Source organism: Diabrotica virgifera, chromosome 2, assembly GCF_917563875.1.
Source record: "Diabrotica virgifera virgifera chromosome 2, PGI_DIABVI_V3a".
Taxonomy (NCBI): domain Eukaryota; kingdom Metazoa; phylum Arthropoda; class Insecta; order Coleoptera; family Chrysomelidae; genus Diabrotica; species Diabrotica virgifera.
Genome location: NC_065444.1, coordinates 208,900,048 through 208,927,178, shown reverse-complemented (window position 1 = coordinate 208,927,178; position 27,131 = coordinate 208,900,048). Strand labels below are relative to the sequence as shown.

At 31.4% G+C, this 27,131-nt stretch overlaps 1 protein-coding gene across 1 annotated transcript in view; it reads left to right on the top strand.

Annotated features, from left to right (window-relative positions):
• LOC114337172 (nose resistant to fluoxetine protein 6-like) overlaps window positions 1-27,131 on the top strand; it is an 81,659-nt gene that overhangs the window by 34,536 nt on the left and 19,992 nt on the right. The window contains exons 6-7 of the mRNA XM_050644986.1: window positions 2,032-2,200; window positions 4,256-4,591. Of these exons, the coding sequence (XP_050500943.1) occupies window positions 2,032-2,200; window positions 4,256-4,591 (505 nt within the window). The remainder of the gene's footprint in view (window positions 1-2,031; window positions 2,201-4,255; window positions 4,592-27,131) is intronic.

Here is a 27,131-nt window from a genome sequence, read left to right as displayed (position 1 = left end):
ATCTTCCCGACCTAAAACCTTGTTGTTCTTCTGCTATTGTTATAATTTCATTCAGTTTGTTTGTTATCACTTTGATTGTTAATTTTAATGTTGTGTTTAATTAAGTTAATTCCTCTGTAATTCTCCGGGTCCGATTTGTCTCCTTTTTTGAAGAGAGGTATTAATTAGTATGCTTGATCTCCATTCTTGGGGGATACTGTTTTGTTCTATTACTTTTTGTATTAGTTTTAATAGTTGTTTATTTATATCTTCTCCGTACTTTAGGAGTTCATTCGATATTCTGTCCTCTTCTGGAGATTTTCTATTTTTTAATTTTCTTAATGCTTCCTTTACCTCTCCCTCCTCGATATTTATTTCTTCGTTTGTCGCAACTTCAGGTGTCGGTGGTTCATTATCGTCGCCTTTCGGAAATAGAGATCGGAAGAAGTCTGCCCATGTTTCCTTCTGAATGTGTTTCGGTTTTATTAATTCGTTCATCTCCTTTCTTTGTCCTCTGATCATTCTCAATACTTCTTTTTGTGTTCCGTAGAAGTCGTGTTCCATCTGTTTTGAGAACCTATGCCAGGTTTCCCTTTTTATTTGTCTCACTAAAGTACTCGTTTCGTTTCTGGTTCGTTTGTAGGGGTTGTATGCCTGTTGTGTTTATTTTATTCTGTATTGTAAAAAGGCTTTCTTCTCTTCTTCTCATTTTATCATCACCTCCTCTCTAAACCACGGGGTTTTCTTTTTTAATATGTTAGTATTCGTTACTTTCCTCTCTCCAAGTGATTCTGTTGCAGCGATGATTATGTTATTATAATATATATATATATATATATATATATATATATATATATATATATATATATATATATATATATATATATATATATATATATATATATTTATATATGTATATACAGGGTGTCCCAGACTAATTTAGTCACGCTATATATGTTAAAAGAATAGAGATTTTCGAATGGGACAGAAAGTGATATATTCTACTTGTAATACACTTTAATATAGCGTACAAAAAAATCATCCCCTAAATATTCATCCCTTAGTTACAACACCTAACTTTAATTTTTTTAATAGCACCCTGTATATTTTTTTATAATTGTGGATGTGGTCTTTTATCGTCTATTCAACACATTTTTTGAAAATAAAATCGGTTCGTAAATAACCAAGAAACTATCAGTTTATTTTTGTTAATTGTGTGTCCCAGACTAATTTATCCAGGCTATATTTCTTAAACGAACAGAGATTTTCGAATGGGACAAAAACTGATCTATTCCATTTGTAATACACTTTCATATGGCGTAGAAAAAATTCATCCACTAAATATTCATCCCTAACTTACAGAGTGCTATTTAAAAAAGTTAGGGGTTGTAACTAAGGGATGAATATTTAGGGGATAATTTTTTTTCTACGCCATATTAAAGTGTATTACAAATGTAATAGATCAGTTTTTGTCCCATTCGAAAATATCTATTCGTTTAAGAAATATAGCCTGGATAAATTAGTCTGGGACACATAATTAACAATACTAAATTGATATTTTCTTAATTATTTACGAACCGATTTTATTTTCAAAAAATGTGTTGAATAGACGATAGAATACCACATCCAAAACTATAAAAAAATATACAGCGTGCTATTAAAAAATTTAAAGTGAGGGGTTCTAACTAAGGGATGAATATTTAGGGGATGATTTTTTTCTACGTCATATTAAAGTGTATTACAAGTAGAATAGACCACTTTTGTTCCATTCGAAAATCTCTATTTGTTTAAGAGATATAGCGTGGCTAAATTAGTCTGGGACACCCTGTATAGATATAATTCTTAATGACCAAATTGATCCCCACTCCTCAACCTATTCAGTTAGAGACTTTAAAGTGTAAACGCCTAGAATAAAACAATTGAGAAAGGTCCTCTGGGAGGAAAGTTACTTTTTTTAATCTAGTAAAAAATTGTCACGATTCCTAAATCGATTTACCTTTAGGACACTTTGGATTTGATAACAAAATATATTTAAATAATTATGTTTTTTAGATTGACACCAGTATATGCTATAGTTATATTTTACTATGCCACATTATTTAAATATGTTGGAAGTGGTCCAATGTGGAAGACGATTATTAACGCCGAAGTAAATGACTGTAGGGAAAATTGGTGGACAAACATATTATATATTAGCAATTATGTTAATCCTGAGAAAATGGTAAGATATAATTTAAATACTGCTCAGTGGTTATTTATCGTTTTATATGATATTAACAAAAATAATGATCTTCTTCACGTACCATATCAGAATTATCCGACGTGCGTTGGCGATCACCATTGCGAAGGCTTCTCGATCTTCTGTAACATGGAATAATTGTCCTGCATTTTATATCTGATTCCATTCAGTGAATGATTTACAAATTAATGTTTTTTAATCAAAAAACTTATTTTCTTCCTATACTTCTACTTCCCTCTATTATTCCTTTAAAGATTAGTTCTATATTGACTTCACCTCACTGTATGTCACAGATAAAACATTTTTAGGTGTTTAACAGTCTTTAGCAGTTCTCTCTTTTTGTTGACCCTCCTTGGTATTTACTCATTAGTTTTTCTAGTTGTCCAAGGTATCTTCAGCGTCTGCCTATGAATCCACAGTTCCAATGCTCCAATTATGTTAATGGTCCATACTTTTAGTGTTCACACTTCTGTACCATACAAAAGTATAGACCAAACATAGCACTTAACCATTCTTTGTATTAGTTTTAACTGAGATGATTATTGCAAAGAAATAACTTCATTACTATGAATGAATTCATTATTACAAATGACTACCTTTCATAAAGGTAGTTTTAGTCACTGCTATTCTACGTTTCATTTCTATGTCTGAATTCTTTCAATTTGGATTCCATTTTATTGAAGCTCAGCAACTGGATGTGGATTACGCCTAAAGACTTAAAATTTGGTTTTGTCTCAAGTCACTCAACGCACCTCCTTCATTTTCCGCTTTTATTTTTTTTTACGTGAGATGAAATCAATTTTAAAATTTCAAAATATTCATAGGCATAGTTGAGGCTTTTACAAAACATGTCTATTTTTATAGACCCGTAGATTGAGTGAACATAACCTCAAAAAAATAAAAAAATATTTTTTTGAAAAAAGCGTATTTCTTTTTGAGGTGGTTAGAGGTCTAATTTTTGTTCTATTTTGTGTATTGTATCAAACATTATGTTATTAGTTTTTTTCAGATTTTTTCGTAAGGTTTGTCGCCTTCAAAAATCAAAAAACTGTCTTTTGGGGGTTTTTGGGGATTTCCCTAGTTTATAGACTTTAAAATAGATCAAATCATGTTTTTTTTATAGGTTGTATGTATATTGAAGTAACTGAGTCCTTTGGAACATTTAGTAATGGGAGAAACACGTTCAGCCCCCAAAAACCCCATAAAACAGTTTTTTGGATTTTTGAAGGTGACGAACCTTACGGAAAAATCTGAAGAAAATTAGAAATATACTGTTTGATAAAATAGACAAAATAGAAAAAAATTAGACCTCCAGCCACGTCAAAAAAAAAAGTTATTCGCTTTTTTCCAAAAAAAAATTTTTGAGGTTATGTACACTCAATCTACGGATCTATAAGAAATATACATGTTTTGTAAAAGCCTCAACTATGCCTATGAATTTTTTGAAATTTTAAAATTGATTGCATCCCACCTAAAAAAATTAAAAACCAAAAATGTTTGATGGTGGGGGAAGGAGGAAGGGGGTGGCGGGTTAAAATTACGCTGAGTGTAATTGTTTAATCACATAGAACTTAAAAAAAATTGATTTCTGGGAGCGAGGGAGGGTACTTTTTAATTTATTTATCCCTTCCATAAGTGGAAAGTTTGATGCGCTACTGTCGACGCATGTGCCACTAAAAAGTGAGTGCACAGTGTTCATACGTTATCTTTTAGGTTCTACTATTTAAGTTATAGGGTCTTATCGTGCCTAAAATGATTAGCAAATTTCACCTATAGCGGCTCACATACGCTAATCAGTTGAATGTGACCAAAATTATACAAAAACGATTCAAATTTTTTATCATTTTCATGTAAAAGCGCTCTAGAATGAATACCAATAACATATTTAATACCATCATAGGCGTAGATATATTATTTGTACGTAGGTATTTCAAACTTTTGGACATGTATGTAATTTATAATTCGGATGTCAGTGTTAAACCATTAATTCAATCAAATAAATAAATATCATAAAAACTATATATTTGTATTTTTCAGTGCATGGTACACTCTTGGTACCTTCCGTGTGATTTTCATTACTTCATGATTGCAGTAATTTTATGTATAGTTATATACAAAAACAAGAAAGTGGGCCTAATACTTCTCTCTTTCGTAACCATGGCCGCTATTATAACTCCGTTCGCTATAGTTTGGTATTACCAGAAATCTGCGGTGTTGTTCTTTTATCCAGATTTCCTGAGGCAACCAAAACAACAGGAGGATTTCCTCTTAACTTACTCCAAATCACACACAAGAGCATCACCATACTTCATTGGAATGATTGCCGGATATCTGTACTATAGAATGAGAGGATCAGAAAAATGTTTAAAAAAAGTAAGTAGTTGTTTATTGTTACTGTTAGGATTAAATTGGTGTTACTGTTAGGATTAAATTGGAGAATAAAAATATGACTTTCAAAAGTCCAAATTACTTGCATGAATGTTAGTATAAAAACATTTTTTTTTTATTAATAAATCATGAAATACAATCAGCTTGTGTCGTCTTCTTTAATCGGCAATCATCATAGCTATTCGTATTTTAGAGACGGCTGCTCTGAAAAGTTCATTTGATGTACATCCTTACCACTCTCTCAGGTTGCGCAGCCACGATATTCTGCGTCTTCCTATGCTTCTCTTTCCTTGAATCTTTTCCTGCATAATCAATTGGAGCAAGCTGTATCTCTCTCCACGTATAATATGTCCGATATATTCCAATTTTCTTGTTTTGATGGTATTTAGGATTTCCATTTCTTTATTCATCTTTCTCAGAACCTCTTTGTTTGTGACGTGTTCTGTCCACGATATTTTCAGAATTCTTCTGTACACCCACAGCTCGAATAATTGAGTGATTCTAGTATTTTCATTGATGCAGCATTCAAGGTCCAAGCTTCCATTTCATAAAACAAAGTCAAGAAGACGTAGCACCTAGCCAACCTAACTTTTAGCTCCAACTTCAAATCTCTTGTGTAGAGCACTTTTCTCATTTTGTTAAAATTTGCTCTAGCCTTTTCTATTCTGATTTTGATTTCCTGTAAGTAATCTCCTGTGGAGTTGATCATTGTTCCAAGTTTCCAAGGTATGCATATTGGTCGACTCGTTCGATATTGGATCCGTTTATGAAGAGATTTTGTTCCTAATCCTAATCCTAATCCTAATGTTGTTAATGGGAACTTCATTTACCTTTATTCCAGCTGTTTTACCCTCAAGGGCTTTTTCAAGATCTCTTCCGAGTAGCCATTAAAAGAATTGGCGACAACATGCATCCCTGTCTCACTCCACGTCTGATTTCAATTTCCTCTGACAGCTGGTCGTTAACACGTACTTTTGCTCGTTGCTTATACAGTCGAACCCGCTTATTAGAATACCGGTTATACGAATATCCTGGTTTAAGGAATAAAAATTTGAGGCCCTAAACGTTTTTATTAGCTACCAATGATCGGTTATTAGAATATCCCTGTTATAGGAATAGTTTTGCTTGGCAAAAAGGCTATTCAAATAAGCGGGTTCGACTAGTATCAATTTGATATAATCCTGAGATCATTGTAGTCCAGCTTCTTTGATTCCAGAACATGCATTATTTGTTCATGTCGGACTTTGTCGAATGCTTTTTTATAGTCAATAAAACACGCATATATATCTTGATTGATGTCCAGGAACCTCTGTATAAGTATGTTAAGCGAAAAAAGAGCTTCACGAGTTCCCAGGCCTTTGCGAAACCCAAATTGCGCGTCACCAATGTATATGTCCAGTTTATGATATATTCGGTTATGGACGACTTTCAGTAGCAACCTTAGCACATGAGACCATGGGCGCCCATACCCATGGGCAGGGGGGCCGTGGCCCCCCTATCTTTTCGGTTGCTGTAAACTATATATATGGTTATCCAAAGTATACAAAATATAATGTGCAACATCTTTACGTCTGCCCCCCACCCTGAAAATTTTTATAAGGGCGCCCGTTCATGGGACATCAAACTAATGATGCGGTAGTCGCCGCATTCTCTTGCGTTTTTCCCTCTAGGGAGGTAAATAAAGATAGACATAATTCACTCCCTGGGTAATGTGCCTGAGCTATAAATTTTGTTTAAGAGTAGGTACCACTAAAACATCAATATGCTGCTCATGTATAATTTTTAAAAGGTCGATAGCAAGCATGTCAGGTCCTGGACTTCTCCTGTTTTTCATTGTTTTTAACGCATGTATTATTTCTTCCTTTGTAATATCTGGACCTATTTCTCCTTAAGTAAGTTCTATGTGTTCCAGGTACCCTCTTTCATTATCGAACAGTTCATCGATGTATTCTGTCCAACGTTGTACTTTCTTATCGGTCTTTGTTATAGGTTATAGCAATTTCGTGTCTATTCAGAAGCGCACCATTGAGATTTTGATTTCTTAGTCCAGCCATTTCTTTGACTTTCTTATGAAGGTTAAATAGATTGTATCTTTTTTGGAAGTCCTCGATCTCTTTGCATTCCTCTTCAAAGTGTTCTTCTTTTGCCTGCTTTATCATCTTCCGTATCTCGTGGTTAATCTCCCTGTATTTATTGACATTTTTGTTCTTATATTGTCTCCGTTGTTCCATCATATTCAGTATCTCGTCGTTCATCCATTCCTCGTTTCTCCTTGTGGAAGTCTTTAGTATATCTTTACAAGGTTCTAGTATGCAATGCTTTAGTTGCTCCCAGTGCTCGTCAATGGCATTGGTGTCTATGCTCCCAAGTTTGTGTAATTTATAAAAAAAAATGATGAAAAAAGGATGAAAATCTTTTCATTATTTGTAGGACTCCAATATTAAATCATAAATTATTTTATTGTTTCAATTTCTATGTCATAAAAGAATTTTGTAATCGACTTTAATCTCATATAAATCAAATAAAATTTTTAACACACAACTTTAAGGGAAATTATTTATTCATCAAAATATATTTCATAAAATTGTATGTCTGTTGCCTACTGGGTTTTCAAATTTAATTTGGAATTCCAGATCCACTACCAGGTGATAAAATATGGCATTTTGAGTAAGCAAACAAGCAATTTGATTCAACCTAGTCTGTGAGACTTGTTCACTCCTAAAAATGACGTCCGAGTGCAAAAATTCATTGGAGCGAGGTGTATTAATTCGTGTCATACAGGAATCACTCCACCACGCTCCAATGCTCCAGACCATCGATTTCCCCCCTATAGCCCCTATTGTATAGGTAGATTACTAAAGGAGTTGGAGATATTCGTCGGCGCAAGAATAATGTTACGAGCTAACATTAATGTCGAAAAAGGACTAGTTAATGGTGCTATAGGTAACATTGTTGAGATTGTGTGGCCTCTATATCGCCGTCATCAAATGTATGCGATATATCCACAAACAGCATATTTAATGATCAAATATCCAAAATGCTTAAAAATTAAGACAAAAGTCAATAAAATAACCGTTGACCTACCCAAAACGGACGCATATGACTGGTACTAGAATGTTGCAATTGAAGAAATCGATTTATCTTTGGAAGATAAATAAACTTACCAGTTTTCGTTTTTCTAAATAGAAGCGCTCTGGAGATATTTAAGAAAAACTAATTCCAAGACGCCATCTTTAAAGAGCTCTAGCTTCCTTAAAACGCGACATATCCATATAATAGCAGTTAAATATTGCATTGCTAACTAATTCTGAGCTATTATGAAAATTCCAGGTGCCTAAGTAGCCTAGAAGTATGTTTAAAATGGATTACAAAATTTGCCGGACATAGTGACAAAGACTAAGCCAAGTATATAAAAACGTTTTAAAAAGCAAAGACATGTTATCGGCCCGTCAGAAACATAAGTCAAAGTGTAAAGATATTACCTCACAAATAAATGTCAATAAAAAAAGGATTATTCGTTATCATCCACCATATTACATTAATTTCTACAGCTGCAGTCTTGTCCCGTAGTCATGGAGCTGACGTGTTTGTTTATAGTCCAGAGAAATAAGATTTTTCTCGTGACACATCCCCCTCCAGGCCGAAACCAAATTTTTTAAGTAGTATGGACATCTACATTAATAACCTATATGTTTCCTGCAGCCGATTTTGATGATATACATAGTTATAAACAAATGAAGATCAAAAAACGCTAAATTTTCGCTTTTTTCGTCTATTACCAAAAAGTAAAGCATTTTATACAAATTTGAGAGTCAGAAACTAATAAACCATATAAAAAACTATAATATGGTGTTCACTGCATATGTCTATCCTTATTTGTTGCTTATAAAATTGCAAAATAAGTCATATATTTTGAGATTTTATAAATGTTCATAACTTATGTAAAAATTAAGTTAGAACTTTCTTATTACACGAAATGCTGAGACATCTGGTGCTTAAATTATATTCTAAATTTCAAAGCAATTGGTCAAATCGTTTAAAAGTTATTTAATTTGTTTTTCCCAAATTAATTTTTTTTGCAACACTATAAGTCAGAAAACGACGAGCTTACAGTAATACTATGGACAGTTAATAAAATAAGAAGATTTGCGCTATTAACTTTATTTTAAAAAAATGACAAAAAATAATTTTAAATACTGTAAAATTATTTTGCAAAAACATGTCGATTTTTTGCTTATAAACAATTAGAATAACTTTTTAACCGTTACCCGTAGAAAAATTATTTTGCCATATTTAGAAAGACTGAATTTTTATACACATTTAGAAAGAAAAATAATTGTCCTAGAACAATTAGGAACAAAGTAAATCCCCTTCTATTTTTAATTCGCAGCAGCTTTGTTTATAACAATTAAGAAATAAAATTAGCCGATTTGGAAAGAAAATGCTTCAAAGTTTTAATGTACCACGTATACAGAAGATTTCCTTTCAAGGAAATCGTCCACAAAGCTTAAAAATGTAGCCCTTAAAATCGGCCGGCGTTGAAACCTGGGATAGCGATGAGAGGGGGGAAGGAAATGTTAACTGTATCTCTGGTTCTCGATTATTTATTTCGTTGTTTCCTTTTTTAATTTGTATGTACTTGTTACGTACATTACGAATATGCGTTATTTAAATAAACTAATTGTTATATACACCATCGAATTTGTTTAAACAATTTTTTTCAAATTTTTAAATAATATTTTATGTAACTTTTATTGTAAAACGTATATATTAGTTATACAGGGCGTAGCAAAAATACAGGTCATAAATTAAATCACATATTCTGGGACCAAAAATAGATCGATTGGACCTAATTTACCTTAATACAAATGTGCACATAAAAAAGTTATAGCCCTTTAAAGTTACAAAATGAAAATCTATTTTTTCCAATACATCGAAAACTATTAGAGATTTTTTATTGAAAATGGACATGTATCATTCTTATGACAGGAACATCTTAAAGAAAAATTATAGTGAAATTTGTGCATCCCATAAAAATTTTATGAGGGTTTTGTTCCCTTAAACCCCCCAAACTTTTGTGTACGTTCCAATTAAATTATTATTGTGGTACCATAAGTTAAACTCACTGTCTTTAAAACTTTTTTGCCTCTTAGTATTTTTTCGATAAGGCAGTTTTTATCAAGTTGCGGCTTCTTTTTTAATATGTTTATATAAAAATTTTATGGGGGTTTTGTTCCTTTACATCCCCCAAATGTTTGTGTACGTTCCAATTAAACTATTACTGCGGTACCGTTAGTTAAACACAATGTTTCTAAAACTTTTTGTCTCTTAGTATTTTTTCGATAAGACACATATTATGAAGATGTGGCTTCTTTTTAATATGGTTCAAAATATACCTAAAAATGTAAATTATAAATAAATTTTCATACAATTACCAAGTCTCCATAATCGTACTTAACCATATATAAATATGTGGTGGATTTGACTAATATTCAAAATATCTCAAAAAAACTGACTTTTCGAAAAAGTACTGAGAGGCAAAAAACTTTTAAAAACAATGAGTTTAACTAATGGTACCACAATAATAATTTAATTGAAACGTACACAAAAGTTTGGGGGGTTTAAAGGAACAAAACCCCCATAAAATTTTTATGAGGTGTCAAAATTTTACTATAATTTTTTTGTAAGTTGCTCCTACCATAAAAATACCACATGTCTATTTTCAATAAAAAATCTCTAGAAATTTTCGATATATTGGACAAAATCAATTTCCATTTTGTAACTTCAAAGGGCTGTAACTTTTTTTTATGTGCATATTTGTACTAAGGTAAGTTAGGTTCAATCGACCTATTTTTGGTCCCAAAATATGCGATTAAATTTATGACCTGTATTTTTGTTACACCCTGTAATTATTATATATTAATCCTATTCAATTATTCCTAAATCTAAAATTGGCCTATATGTAATATTGAATTGAAAATAAAAAATCTCAAATAAACTAGGTTTTATTTCTTGATAAACATGCTACTAGAAACTAGATAAACGAAAAATGAAATGTAACAAAATTAGAGAGAGGATAAAAAGAACAAAATTATTTTCAGAAATTTTCTACAATATTGTAATAATTGTATCTTACAACATTGAAAGTTATAATTTTAAGATTCCAAAAAACAAAAATTAAGATATTTCATACATTTTGGTATGATAACAAGACTATTAAAATAAAATTAAAGGAGATTTATCTAGGAATACTTACTTGTATTTTTATGAAAAAAGTAACAATTATCAGTTACCTATTTATTATAAGTTATTGTAGAGTCAAGTGCATATGATCCACTCCTATGATTGCCAACAAAGTTATCCTAACAATATCGTAAAAGAATTTCCAAAAATTGTTTACACAATTTACATAGTTAATTAAATAACCACTTTATTAACAAGAAACATCCGTAACGTATGCAAAGAGTACAAAGATTAAAAAAAGAAACTCCAAAATAGATAATAGAGAAATATTGAGGTTTTGGTTATCGAAGTCCATAAACTATTTATATCTTTGTATTAACAAGTACTCGGTGCAACCAGTTTTGCAAGAGCAGATAGTTTATTTTAATAAAATATCTGGTATAAAGAAGATCTGTTGATCGGATCGGTACTAACGGTTCTTAGCTTAATTTCCAACCCCAATCAATTACGTTTATCTCTTGTTTGGTGGAACTGTAACTGGTGGTTCAGTTTTTCATTCATCTAATAGCACGTTTACCAAAAAAATAAAACTTAGACGAAGTAGTTTTCAATCCTAATAGTAAATTATTAATATTGAAAATATTAAAAATATTACTAAAACATTTTTAAATTGAAAACTTATTGGTACACTTTCCTGGTGACACCTCCAAGACTTCTACAATTTGCAAGTCAAATGGATGCTGCAGTGAAGACGAGAGGGAAGGAATTCTACACTATGCAACTCACATCCCCCGTCTGCAGCTGGTAAAGTTCCAACGGAAAAATGCACCTAGTTACTCTACGGAGTAATACGACTATAAAATAAAAATAAAAATGTATACCATTTTTATTTAGTTGCAATGCGAAGGCAAAACAATCTTACTTTTCAATTAGAATACGGAGTGCAGTCCAGTCCCTTGAATCGCGATTTTTGGCTCTTATTGGAGCCTTCATCGGAAAGAACGTAGGCACTGTTCTCCATGGATATCTGAGCGATTAAAACATTTGCCGGACATAGTGACAAAGCCAAGTATATAAAAACGTTTTAAAAAGCAAATACATGTTATTGGCCCGTCAAAAACATAAGTCAAAGTGTAAAGATATTACCTCACAAATAAATGTCAATAAAAAAAGGATAATTCCTAGACTTAGGCAAATATGCAAATTGCATATTTTGCATATTATGCATAAAATATGCAAAAATGCCAAATTTTGCATATTTCTATAAAAGTATGCATAAAATGCATATAACTTGAAATTTCATCAGGTGTATAGATATATTCATGAAATAAAATCAACGAAGAGCTTGAAAATCCGAATATATTTTGTTTCAATATTTCTAGATATTTATTGTAATTTTGTCCTTGAATAAGGGTTCAAAAATCTGCTAGTTTATACCTCTAGGTAAAAATTTTTATTGGGATGGTCAGTTTTAGAAATCAATTATTATGTTGTAAAATTGATACCAGTAACACCTGTCCTTATAATATTATTGTGAATTGCAATTTGAAACTGCCGAAAATAAACGCTGTATTTTCTCGCACAATAGCCTTTAGTTGCGTGCTTCTAATTTAGCCTCATAATATTGTTTCTTAGATAAAGAGAAAAAACCAAGAATCTCCTGTAAATATTTGGAGGATCTTCCTGCTTTCATAGTCATATTATCTTGATATTTTCAAGATTCCTGATTTTAATTGTTATGCAAATAGTTACCAGGTCGTTTCTAAAGTACATTGTTCAAGTACTAGGTGGGACATTTTAGGAACCATTTACAGTAGAACCTCGATTATCCGTCAGGGCACCGGACCAAGGGTATGACGGATAATCGAAAAGACGGTTAACAGAACATTAAAAAAAATTAAAAATTCATAGTACAACTCTCAAATTTCATTTGTATGTTTTGTTTGACAATATAAGAGGAATTTGTGTTCGTACAATCGAATCAATTTAAAATATTCTGAAATCTTTGTTTGTTTTACTGTTGCTTCACATTTTGCGACGGCTGAATTTCTTAGTCGGCATACGATCATGCAATCTACTTTATTGGCTTCTTCTTGTTGAGAATACCACTCGATGAATTATTGCATGTGCGATGCAGCTTAGATTATTTACGCAAATCTTTGTCAGCTACAATAGGTTCATCAACATATCTACAGTAAAATTCCAAGTCTGTGTCAGCTTCTGAATCTGTTTGGTCCGCCTTTGTTGCCATTTCAACGATTTCTTTATCTGTCAGCAATGGGTAGCCGATTGTGTCCTCATCACAAATCAAATTAACTTTTTTTATTTTTTTACATTAAAATTTTGGCTTATGTAGTCAATACAACGTCTGTATGTACCCTGACGGTTAACAGAGGTGACGGTTAATGGAGAGACGGATAATCGAGGTTCCACTGTAATTTGAAAGCAAAGATTAACGTATAGGTATTTTAAAAATGCCCCAGTTACATCAGTTGATGTGGAAAGAAGTTTTTTCATGTACAAATATATTGTACCTACTCAGAAACCATAAGTTTTTGTTAGAAAAATTTAAACAGCCCTTAATCATTTAGTGTTAGCACAATTCAAAGTAATATCATTTATTTGTTAAAATACTTAAATACCTAAGCTTAGTTTGTAAAATAAATAAATGTTAATTACTGTAAATTATGATATAATTAAGATATTTTAAATATTTTTGTAAATAAAACGGATACTACTTTCTGAGTTATTTATATATACATACAGTAAAACCTGTCAGTAACGGCCACTAAAAATGAAAGAATAATTGGCCGATATAGAAAGGTGGCCTGTATTGCCAGTTTTTGTAGTCTACATATAATTGGTTTGGGGAATTTTTAAACTGGCCGTTAGTACAGGTGGCCGGTAACACAGGTTTTACTGTAGGTACTTCTATTTTTTTTTATTTTTATATGCATATTTTATAGATGAACATGCATATTTTTGTGTAAAATGCTGCATATTTATGCGCATATTTCATATGTTTTTATTTGCATATTTGCCTAAGTCTAGTTATCATCCACCATATTACTAGTACGTTCGTTAACGGTAAAATATTGCAAGACCTCTAAATTCTAAATAACCGCTCCGATTTAGAAGAAATTTTGCAAACAAGCTCATCTTATCCTTCTCTTCAAAAGTGATATGACTACAATGTGTGCTTATTTTTAAGGGGTGAAAACTACCCTTTTTTACCAAAAATTAAAAACAGCCGATATAAGCGTTAATTAAATCTAAATTATGTGTAGGTACGTTAAATAGTATGTTAAATATAGGAATTTGATTGTTTTTCATATTGAAATGTATTTTATAGTTTATAACTATTTTTAAACCCTTAAAAACTACCCTCTAAATAAGAATTTTTATAAAAAATATTTTGTAACTTTAAATTAGGTAATAATGTATTTTGTAGTGATCTAAACTTTATTTTATGTTTGCAATTTAGTTTATTAAGTATTTAATATTTTCAACCCTTACAAATTACCCATACAAATAGATTTATTAGATCATTCACTCACGGTAAAATATTGCAAAACCTGTAAATTTTTAACAACCGCTTGGGTTGAGATGAAATTTGGCATTCACATAGCTAATAAGTTAAGGAAAAAAAGTGATATAGTACCGATGTGTACTTTTGCCCTGGGTGAGTTTCACTTCTTCTCGGGGGTGAAAAAATACAGGTCCAAAATAAGTCCGAAAATGGATAAACTGACTAATTCTAAGCAACTTTTGTTCTATAAAGTTTTTTCACTAAGTCAATACTTTTCGAGTTATTTGCGAGTGAATATGTTCATTTTTCAACAAAAGAACCACGTTGTTAGAAGGTTTTTCGTAAATAACTCAAAAAGTAAGTATTTTATCGAAAAAATATTCCGAGCAGAAATAAAGATTATGAAAAACTGAAAAAATCTGTGTATGTATGAAGTTTAGAGACCTAGTAGAACCAGAGTTCTAATGTAAGAGCTAATGTAAGAGAAATCTCAACACCCCATACGGGGTGTTGAGATTTCTCTTACAAAGTGAAGATTTATTGATTGCTCTAAAACCGGTTGAGATATGCAAATGAAATTTGGTGGGTTTTAAGAGGTAGTTATTACGCATTTATTGACAGACTTACTATTAAGAATTTTATATTCACCATTGGCGCGCATACGGGTACTATTATGAATTAAAAAAAAAGTACGCCACTGAGGTATTTCAAATTAAATAGTTATTTTCCTAACAAGTGCAGAAAGTCATTCTTTTCCGCACGCGACTGCAGTTTGCCGAACGACGCGAAGCGGGAGTTCGGCAAGCAGTCGAGTGCGGAAAAGAGACTTTCTGCAAGAGTTAGGAACAATATTTTTTCTAAGTCTTTAAAAAATTACCTAATCTTAATCAATTAATTTAATTAATATGAAAATACATACACAAATTAATTCTTTGACAAGGTTGTCAAAACCAAACTTTCAATATACTAATTAGTTAGCATGACGACGATCTTGGTTTCCATGACGATGATTCAAACGACTGTTATTGTCTACCGATTTGACTTTCGAATATTATGTCAAAATAATTTTATTTCATCGAATTGTCGAGTTAATTTCATTAAAACCGGAACACAATAAGATATATTTGAAATAAATTAGTAAATAATATCTAAATATTAGTTTATTGCATGTATTATAATTACTTAAAGGTCATATTAACCTATCTAAATTAACACGCGTGCGGAAAAGTAAAAACCGCGTGCGGAAAAGTAACACGCGTGCGGAAAAGTGAAACTTTCTAAACTAAAATGCGTGCGCGAAAGTAGACATTTTTGCACTTATGTATTTAATTTATGACACAAAATATATCTTCCCTTTTTTTCATACGATGCGCCTTTTTCATAAAAAAAAATAAAATACTTATATCAACGCTTAAAAAGTACTCAGTTTCAATATGGTTTTTTAACGATAACTTCTGTAATTTTCAAGATATTTCATTGTTTCAAAGCTTATTTTGTGGGGAATTGTAAGTGCTAAAAGTATCCAGAAGCTGGACTTTCTGGAGGTCTTTGATTTTTAAAGCATGCGATTCAAAGAGCTTAGAAAACTGCTTCTCACACTTACGTGCAAATTTAAAATATAAATATATCGCTCAGTGTTTAACATACAGACATTGAAAAAACTGCTACTAAATGCTACTAAATTAAAATACTGCTAATACTACTGCTACTACTAAATTAAAAATTTTTTCAAACCTAAGCACTTTAAACTGGTTAAAATCTCAGAACGCGTAGTCAGGCTATAAATAAACCTAATTGTGTATGGAATAATGTTAATTTTTATTTTTGTGGAAAATTCACCAATTTAAGTACAGAGGAACCCCGATAAGTCGGCCCCGATAACCCGGAAGTCCGGCTAACCCGGACCGATTTTTATCAGACAAACATTACAATAATAAAAATGTATGTCCTTTATGCTGGATTTTCCAATTTCTTTTCAACATCTTAAAATATTTTCTTTTATCTTTCCTTATAAACCTATTGTTCGAATACTGTAATATCTTATATTTTTCAGGCTAATTTTATTTATCATAATAAACTTTCTTCGTAAAAATTTGTCGCTTTAGCGAATTCCTATGTAGTTCATTCGTTTCAATTTTCAATGTCAAACACATTATACAATGAGAGATAATGCGTATTTGTGTAATTTGATACATAATATACCTTAGTAAAAATGACTCATGGCATGGCAGACAACGCTCATTGTCGTGTTATCGAAACCAACAGGCATCTGTAGTATCCTTTATTTACTTGAAACTGTCTTAGAATTGTTTAGAAAAGACTATTAAAAAATTATTTTTCAAACAATGGTCTTAGTCTTCACTTTTATTAAATAACATAAGTTCGTTCTCGTTGCGAGACGGTATTGTGTGTAGTAAAGTCGCATTGTTCGTTCCGTTCTGTAATCGTTCGTAAATATATTCAGATTTTGTGTTTGCGTGATTTTTTGTCTACGTAATGGCAATAAAACTTAAAATGTTGTTTTTGTTTCAAAATGATAACAAAAGACAGTTTGGACAATCGGTGCAAAGCTAAGAAAGCTAAAAATGAGACTCTCGACGACGCTTTGTATGTGTGGAACGCGAACGTGGTTTACAAGTGTCTGTGTGCCAATTATAACGGAGTTTATCTGTAAGCATACCATATTTTAATAATTTTTACCATTTTCTCCGGCTAACCCGAATTTTCGATAACCCGGATCGGCCGCGGTCCCGATTAATCCGAGTTAACGGGGTTCCACTGTAATTATTCTTTCGATTTTTCAACGACATAATCGTTTTGTTTTTGTAATAACTCAGCCATTTTTTATCCAAATCACTTTTATCATAGCACCTTTTAAAGGTATCAGTAAAATATTTAAAAGATGTCTCCATAATTTTTTTCTTAAAATCTCTATTTCTTGCGTTATTTAATGATAAAATGTTTGATTCAAGGTTAATTCGAAAAAACCCCGATTTTAAGTAGGCTGTAACTTAGGTTGTGTTATTGCTATAATAATTTAAATTGAAAACTGATGGTAGGGGAGCAAAGTATGCTAAATGAGCAGTCACTCGAGCGTTATGAGGACCTATTGGGTTGTGAAGAGTAGGTCCTAAAACCAAAAAAAGTTAAGTAAATTTTTCCATTTTAGTGGGCGCTTGCCATTTTTTAATTTAATTTTCCATTTCCAACAATCGTTTTTTCTGATTATAACGCCATCTATGCATAATTCGAAAAAATGTTTCGAATAAAAGTTACTTATTTTTTCGTAAGGAATCCAAATCTGCAATAAAAATGGAGGCTTCTATTTAAGATTTTAAAGTAACCCCCCACCCCACCTTTGTAGGGGGTCGTGTTTAGTGCCATTCGATAGATTTTTCAAAAATAGTAAATAAGTGTATTTTACAGTTTTTCGATCTAATGTTCATTTCGCGAAATATTGCGGGATTCGTATTTAAAATATTAAATTTACCCCCCACCCCTATCTGTGGGAAGACGTGTTTGGTATCATTCGATCGATTTTTAAAAAATATTGAGCACTTATTTTTTAGTTTTTCGATCTGTCATTAATTTCGCGAAATAGTCGCTTTTTTCTTGTGAAACTTTGGGACTAGCCCATTTCTTTACGCCCAGCTCAAATCTTCAGATTTTTGAAATATACACTCTTTTGCATGTACTTAACTTACATTATCTTAATCTGACAATTTTGAGTATTTTTAAGGATAGATTTTTTTTTTCGGGCCCCCCTTAACGAACTCCCCTGTGTTAAGAGCCAATATATGGTAGAGGTACATCTTCAGGGTACCTGGTTTCTCCCCATATGATAATCTGACGCGCTCGAGTAACTGCAAAAATCCCCGCTTGGGCTCCCCTACCATGAAAACACTCCATTCACTAATTTAATAGGTTTATTTTTGATTATAATGACTTTTTCGATAAAATGCATAATTTTAGAGATATTTTTTAAAATCCACTCAAAAACATGCATTTTTCATGTAGGAAATCATCAATTTCGATCGTGAATAACTTGCTAAATATCAATTTACCGAAAAAGTCGTATATAAGATTTTTTACTCAGAATTGAAATATCTATCAATTTCCGAGGTTATTTTGAGGTTAAATATTTCCACCCCCGAGAAGGGGTGGTACCCACCCCCAGTGTAAAAGCACACATCGGCACAATATCACTTTTTTTTTTGACATATTATCTATATGTATGCCAAATTTCAAGTCAATCCAAGCGGTTCTTTAAAATTTACCGCAAAAACCGTCAAAGAATGGACTATAGGTACATTAATTTCTACAGCTGCAGTCTTGTCCCGTAGTCATGGAGCTGACGTGTTTGTTTAGTCAGGTGGTCTGCTATGGACAGCCAACCACCTGACAGGTGGTTTAAAGTTCCACTTAAAAGAAACCTGTGTTTTTGAAAGTATGTCTATATTTTAGTTTAAACCATCACAATGATTAAGAGCATAGGCGCAAAACGTCGCCTGTCAAAATGCTTAATGTATTTTAAATGTATTATTTTTTTTCGAATCCTGAGAAGACTAATAAATATTTTTGAAAAATTTAAACGCACAATGAAAGATTACATTATTACTGAGGACCGAAAGTCTCTGAAAACTTCTATAATGTTTATTTTAAACATACAAATACAGGGATGAAAATAAAAGGAAAAATTTAGTGTGATTTTTAATTGCAAATATTTCATTCAAAAGAAACTTTTTATTTATTCTAATGGACTTTTGGCCTTCGGTAATAACTTAATCTTTCATTTTGCGTTTATTTTTTTTAAATACCTATTAGTTTTCTCAGGATTCAAAAAAAAATGAATACATTTAAAACACATTGAAAATTTTGACAGGCGACATTTTGCGCCTTTCCCCTTAAATATGTATTTTAATTCAAAAGTACAATTATGAGGTCATTATAGCCGAATTTTAAAATCGGAAAAATTATCTGGTTTTATTTATCATTTTAATAAATAGGTACTAAACTAAAAGGTACAGCTCCAATGATGCCTATTGTTATATGAACACGTTTTATAGAAATGGGATTTTGCCCTGAATGCTTTGGATCAGGTATCCAAAAAGAAATACCAATTCGAATCCCAAATCATCTCCCAACTTCTGCAGAGATTAGAAATGCAGATATGTTTACATCTCTAGAAAATTTTTGACTGCTGATACGTCATCATTAGGGAGCGGATTTATATGCGATCAATTTTGAGGAAATATGCGCATATATATGCAGTAAAAAATTACGAAATATGCGCAAGATATGCACAAAAATTCAAAAAATGCGAATTTCGAGAAACCACAAATTTTCTGTTCTATTCTTTTCTAGTTGGATCTTTTATAGGGGGGGGTGCAATCTTATTCTTTATCTTTCAAATAAAATCATTATTTTTTATATATGCAATTTATTCTCATTTTTTACAAAAACTGATACCAATAGTTACCTATTTAAAATAAAACAACAATATCACTGTATATATCTTCGATTATAATTCACTACAATGTGTTTTTCCAATTTTTTACGAGGAAACATTTTCTTTGATCAGATAAAATATTTTTATAACTTAAGAAACTCCTTTCAGCATCACCAGAAGTAACTGGGGTGTATTTAAAATAACGATTTATTTCAACTCCGTTAGAAAATCGTAAAACTATTATTAAAGGTGTTAATTCTCTTAAAAATAGGGGATTTAAAAGAATGACCAGAATTTATAGGTACCTACTAAATATAATAAAAGTAAATAAAATTCAGATTTCCCGGTAAACCGTCCTTCATCATTTTAACATCCTACAATCATTTTATAAAAGCGCACTATAAGTACTTTGTGTAAATATCGGGTATTTTCTAAGAAAAAATGAAAAGGCAGAAAATGAGTCTCCCTTCAGGTAGTTCTCGAATTAAAAGAACAGCCTGTGCGGGGAAGTATTTTGTGTCGAAATAGAAAATTAAATTTTTTTTTGGACTTAAACGTTTTTAAATAGGCACAAAATATGCATGTTTTTTTAAAAATATGCAAAATTTAGTAAAGTTCTCAAATATGCGAAATATGCATGCAATATGCATTTAGCATAAAATCCGCTCCCTAGTCATCATTATCTTTGCCATTATCCCTATGAGGAGTCGGCTTCCCTAATTATATTTCTTCATAAGTTTCTATCTGGGGTCACACCAACATCAATTCCCTTTACCGACATGTCCTGCCTATCTCCATCTTCTGTCTTCTTTGATTTTCCCCTCCTACTCCTCGCAGAAACTTGTTAACCAGCAATTCTTCGTATTCGGTGATTAATCTGTGGACATTGAACATGCTCGAACCATCTTAATTGTTTAACATTATCTCCCATTTTGGCATCAGTTTGTGCCATCCTTAGAGTTCTCATAATACACTAATTCTTCATTTTATCCTTTTTTGTCACACAACTCATCTATCTAAGCAGTCTCATTTTAGCCACATGCATTGGTTATTCCCCGTTGATTTTAATTGCCCAACATTCAGTTCTGTAGGTACATCATATCTCGTCTTATGGCAGTGTTATAAAATTTTTCCTTCAATTTAATTGAAATATTTTTGTCACACAACACGTTACTGGCTTCCTTTTCCTTCCACTTCGTTAATTCTTCCCTAACTCTACTGCATACTGCATCCATCTCCATTTATGTCCAGATTACTCTGTAATACAGATCCTAGGTATTTAGCCAATTTTATTATAATTATAATTTCCCGTACCTATATTGTATATAAAGGGTGGGCCAAAGAAAAAAGTCCACCTCGATATTTGGCAATAGTTATTAGATTTTAAGGAAATGCAGAAACAGGTCGATTTTTGTTCTGAAGGGGACACATTTTTTACGATACATACATATTTATGTCATTTGTCAACCCCCTCCCTTCCACGTCCCCAACACCTTATTTTTAAACAGGGAATAGGGGTCGTGTGGTAGCTCATTTGAAAGGGTATTTAATTCTCTATTCAGTAATATAAATATTATTATAATCATTTATACAGGGTGTCCAAAACAATTTTTTAAATTAAATTAATTGACCAAAAAAAGGAAGAATACATGTAATTTATTTTATTTAAAATTCATTTTGCTGTTGTCAGAAAACAGAAATAAATGTTTATTTCACAAATAAACATTGCTTTTCGCTTAAATAAAATGTTCAAATTTCCAAGAGGCAGGTGGATGGTGAAAGCTGGCATGGCGAAAAGCAATGTTTATTTGTAAAATAAATATTTATTTCTGTTTTCTGACAACAGTAAAATGTATTTTAAATAAAATAAATTACATACATTCTTCTTTTTTGTCAAATAATTTAATAAAAAAATTTTTTTGGACACCCTGTATAAATAATTATGATAATGTTTATAATACTGAATAGAGAATTGAATATCCATTCAAGTGAGTTATCACACGACCCTTTTCCCTATTTAAAAAATAAGGTTGTGGGGACGTGGAAGGGAGGGGGTTGACAAATAACAGATGTATGTTTCGTAAAAATGTGTCCCCCTTAGAACAAAAAACGACCTGTTTCGGCATTTCCTTAAAATGTAATAACTACTGGCAAATATCGAGGTGGAATCTTTTCTTGGGCCCACCCTATACATATGTTTGGAGTGTATATAATTACTAGGTATAATAAAATATTTGAAAAATAATTCTACATTATTAAGTGCTAATGTACTTCTCTGATTTTAGTGAATCTATATCCACTCTGTACACAACCATTAAAGGTCTCGCTCCCCCCGTCCTAAAAACACAAATAATTTCATACAATTAAATCTACATAGGTGAATTGTTGTCTACTTCCTCATTTCATTTTCTTTGGTAAATAATATGAGGCAATAGGTTTGTCAAGCAAACCACATAAACTCATTAAGATAAAGCCATTACAATTATTCTAATAAGAATAGAATAATTTTTATTTATGGAAAAGAATCAATAATTGGTTGGGAAAGTAAAAACTATATTTTAAATATTAATAAAGTATAAAGGAGCTATAGTGTTACACGCACAAGGAGGTCAATGGAGTTTTTAAATTCGGGCAGAAGTTTTGTAATATTCTCTTTCAGATCTTTGAAAATCACTTTTTTACAGTCTTTATGAAGTCACATCATTAGAAAAGCGCTGTCACCCAACAGCATTATGTTCTTTAATAAAAAATAATATACAAGTAGATTTAGAAATCGTAGGAATATAAAGGATCATATTTATTATATTTACTTTAAAAAAGATAACACACAAAGCCCTGCAAGAGAAAAAGAAAATATATATTTATAGGTATGTAGTATTTTTTGACCTACAAAAAGCCTTGACATAGGAAAAACGTAGAAAACTGAATGTAGCGTATAGAAATCTGCACAGAGTTAAAATCTCGGATGTAGTATTTGCCGACAATTTGGTGCTAATTGCAAAAACTAAAAAGAAGTCTATTATAATTTGTACAAGGAACGTCCCGCCTGGACTATATACAGGGTGGGGCATTAGTGTGACAAAGTCCAATTACTCGTTTGTCGTAAGAGATACGAAAAAAAGTTATTTAGATAAAAGTTGGGGCACACATAGTACCATAATCTAAAAATATTTTCAAACATACAGGGACGTCCGTATTGACAGGGTGACACAAACTTATGTTTTTTTTAATGGAACACCCTGTATATTTTTACATTTTTGGATTCTACTCAATGTTTCCTATCTTAAAATATAGGGTTTTGTAATATTATACGAGGTGGTTTATAAGATAATTACGTTTTTTTGTTAATTTCGTAGCAATATCTACACCCTGTAGAATTGTAGTGATTCGACATCAAATTTTTATTTTATGTTCAAACGATTTTTAATATAGTCTACTATTGTTAAACATGAACAGTATAGCGAAATGTTTAATTTTAGTATACAAGGTGGGTCGAAATTCGGAATGAGTATTTTCTGAGTTTTCTTAAATGGAACTGTTTCTTAAATGGATGGTATTTAAATATTGTAATGAAATGATATGTTACGGTTCTTTTTTATTTCTTAAGCATTCCCTATACCTAAGTGCTTTAATTTGTAAGTTATTCGTGATTCTTTAAGCCAAACATTAATTGCAACAAAAATTATGTGAAATTTTATTAGGTGGCCGTGAAAATATTCAATTAAAAATAATTTTTCCAAACAAAAATACATAATAATCTAGCCTGATCCTTAATTTAATAATATTGGATGAGATATCCAACTAAATTCGTAGTTAAGGATGTTAATGCTTAAAATATTAATCAAACATACAAAATTCTTCCTAGTTGGCTATGACACAAAATTTACTTAAACATTTGACATTATACTATTTATATAGTTTCAGTTGATTTGTTACCATTACTAATATTAATTTTTCAAATGAGGAACTGATTATAATGGCTTTGTGTTAGGAGAGTTTAACAAAAATGAGCTACTTGCAATAAAAATTTATCATCAGCAATTCCCTGAGAGCAGAGCCGGATTTAAGGCAGTGGGGCCCCTGGGCAGAATTGGTGTGGGACCCTACCTCCTACCATTAAAAAATTGTTGTTATAACTATGGTATACAGCCAAGTATAGAGTTTTCCCTTTTAAAAATTAAAAAAAAATGTTGATCTACATTTATAAATATATTTTTAAATAATAAAAAATACAAGAGGTGTAACTTGTTACCGTAAAATATTAAAAATAAATATTGTAAAATGTATGGTTAAAGTCTGGGTATTATTTAGATTTTTGAATTGAAAATTCCTTTATTATGTCTGACATATCTATTTAGTTCCTTTAAGACATCGTGTTTAATGCTCATTATAGGGAGATGAAACGCTCTTGGCCCATCATAGACCAAAGGCGATTTTTAATTAACCTTAGTTTTGAGAATGATCACTCTCCACTGTAGTTAGAGACAGCAAGGCTGGACTTGCTCTCTAGAATTATATTTTTATCTACACTTTTATTTTTGATAAGAATGTTTTTTCGATCAAATACTTACTTTTTTAGTCATTTGCAAAAAACCGTCTAAAAACGTGTTTTTTTTTTGTTGAAAAATGAACACATCTCACAAATTTACTGCAAATAACTGAAATAACAACAGACTTCTTCAAAGAAAAGTTAAAAAAAACAGAGATCCACTATAAATATGATGGAAATATACTGCATCAAACGGATACCAGAGAAACAACCCCCTTACGCAGCATACAACGAACCCGACGTCATAACATCCATAAAGATCAGATGTCTGCACTGGATGGGCCATGTTGAACGGATGTTGAAGACTGAAACACCAAAACATATAATGAGGCAGACACCAGTAGGGAGAAGGTCAAAGGGAAGACCCAAACTTAGATACATGGAACAAGTGGAACAAGATCTGAAAACACTTAAGATTACCAACTGAAAAAACAAAGCAAGGAACAAAACAGAATGGCGGAAAATCCTAGAACAAGCCAGGACCGAAAATTATTGTCGAGCTACTGATGATGATGAATAACTAAAATAATAACACTACATAAGTATTAACTTAGTGAAAAAATGCTATAGAACAAAAGTTGCTTACAATTCGTCAGTTTATCCATTTACGGACTTATTTTTGCACACCCGAGGAGGGGGGTGAAACTCACCTTCAGGGCAAAAGCACAAATCGGCAAAATTCACTTTTCTTCTCTGACATGTTATTATTTATGTGTATTGTTATATTTCTATTTGATATAAAAATTAAAATTTGATAATTATAAACAAAATTCACTTTAATATAAAATATTTTTAATTTTCTCAACCTCGGGCATATAAATTTAGAACAACCTGTATACAACAAATTGTTATATTTAATTTTAAGAAGTGATTAGAATAAGCGTACGAAACTCGGAACAATGTGCTTAGATAAACAAAGTGAATGACGCGTACCATTATCGTTCTTCTCGGAAGGTCGATCATTAGCCTATGCTAAATAAAACTCAGTGAAATAGATGATAGTTCATTATCGTTTTTCGCGGAAGGTTTCGATCATTAGCCTATGCTAAATAAGACTCATTTGAAAGAGAGAATAGGTCATTAAAATTTGTAAATAGTTAGAAAGTATTTTAGAATGGGAATTAAATATTTTCTTTTGAAATCCATTAAGCATATTTAGAAAGATTAAAAATTGGTTTTGAGGAATATTACGAATGAGAGTTGGTGGTGGAAGGTTGATTTGTGAATCTGGAAGGGATATTTAGAAAGTAGGGGAATGAATGACAAATAGAGATCAGAATGTTTTGAGCTGTCGAGAAGTGAAGTCGAGTAGTAGACGGTAGTGTACGGAGAGTGAGAAAGCCGATGTAGTTCCGTGAGTGTGGAGTATCTATCGTGGAACGAGAAGTAGGCCAGGTCGAGAGTAAAAGAACCTCCTTGAGCCAAGAGTGTCCCGGTAGCTGATAGCAGTTTCGAGAAAGGTAGAACACAGCATCACGACAGACGCAGGAACGAGAGCTATACGAGATAGTTTTTCAAAGGAGAACATTACTGGAAGCCAGGACGAGGTTTGATCGCAGCCAAGGATAGCAGGAAACGGGTCTTGTGTGAGGACATTTTCAGTTCACCAGGAAAAGGTCAGTCTCATTTGTTTGGACATGAATGTATGGGTTTTTCGTATTAAATTCCACATAAAAAAATTGAATAACATAATCAATAATATCAGAAAAGCTTCATCAAACTTAAATAGAGTTGTTCCTAATAACTCCTAATAGTTAAATGTTAATAAAAACTTTCAATTGAAAACCAAAAGAAAATAAGATTCCCATTTGTAAATGTTATGTTTAAGAATAATAAGAAATAGCAAATATTAAGCATTGATTGCCTTTTAAATAAAATAAAAAATATTTTGATTATAATTGTAACCCATATGTGTATTTTTTTTACTCTTTTCTTTTCTATCCCGATTAGGAACCATTAAGAAATATTTAGAAGCCACGAAAGTAAGTAATTAATTTATAATTCCCCCTGAGATTGAAAACATATTGATATGTGATCTGGTTAATTAATTAGATTAGTATTAATACATTGATTAAATTAAGTGACATATAAGAATATTATCTCATATCAATAATCAAGATCACATCAACTGTCGTCCAACGTGGAAAGCATTGTAAAGTATTTCTAGTGGCAAATTTGAAGGATAGAAAGAGTAAAGCCGGTATTTGAAAATTTATATGCCTGTGGTAAAAAGTGAGATACTTACATTTGATAACATAAAATTTTAGATCTCTTTAGGTACAAATTTTACATAACTGATTTAATATTTTATTTTTACGATATTTACATTTGATATATTTATTGACAATTTATAATATTTGGGTAAAAAAAAAGTCGTATTGGTAACATACTAGTAAAATTTCATATTTGGCGGGGATAATACTTCTTGAAAACAAATGTCTGTGACAAGAAGCCAAAGCAAGGATAACAAAAAACAAAAAGAACATTCAGACCAAGAAGATATTTTAGACACGACAATCATGGCATCAGAACAGCAAGAATTATCAGGAATAGATAAATTATTACAAATGATGCAACTCCAGTCACAAAGAATGGAACAGAAAATGGATGAAACACAACAAAAACTGGATGACAATCAAAGAGAAACAAAACAAACAATGGAGAAAAATCAGGAAGAAACATCAAAGAAAATGGATAAAGTGGATCAAAAAATGGAGGAAACACAACGAAAAATGGATGAAACACAACAAAAATTGGATCAAAAAATGGATGAAACAAAAAGAATAATGCAAGAAAATCAGAAGGAAACAAAACA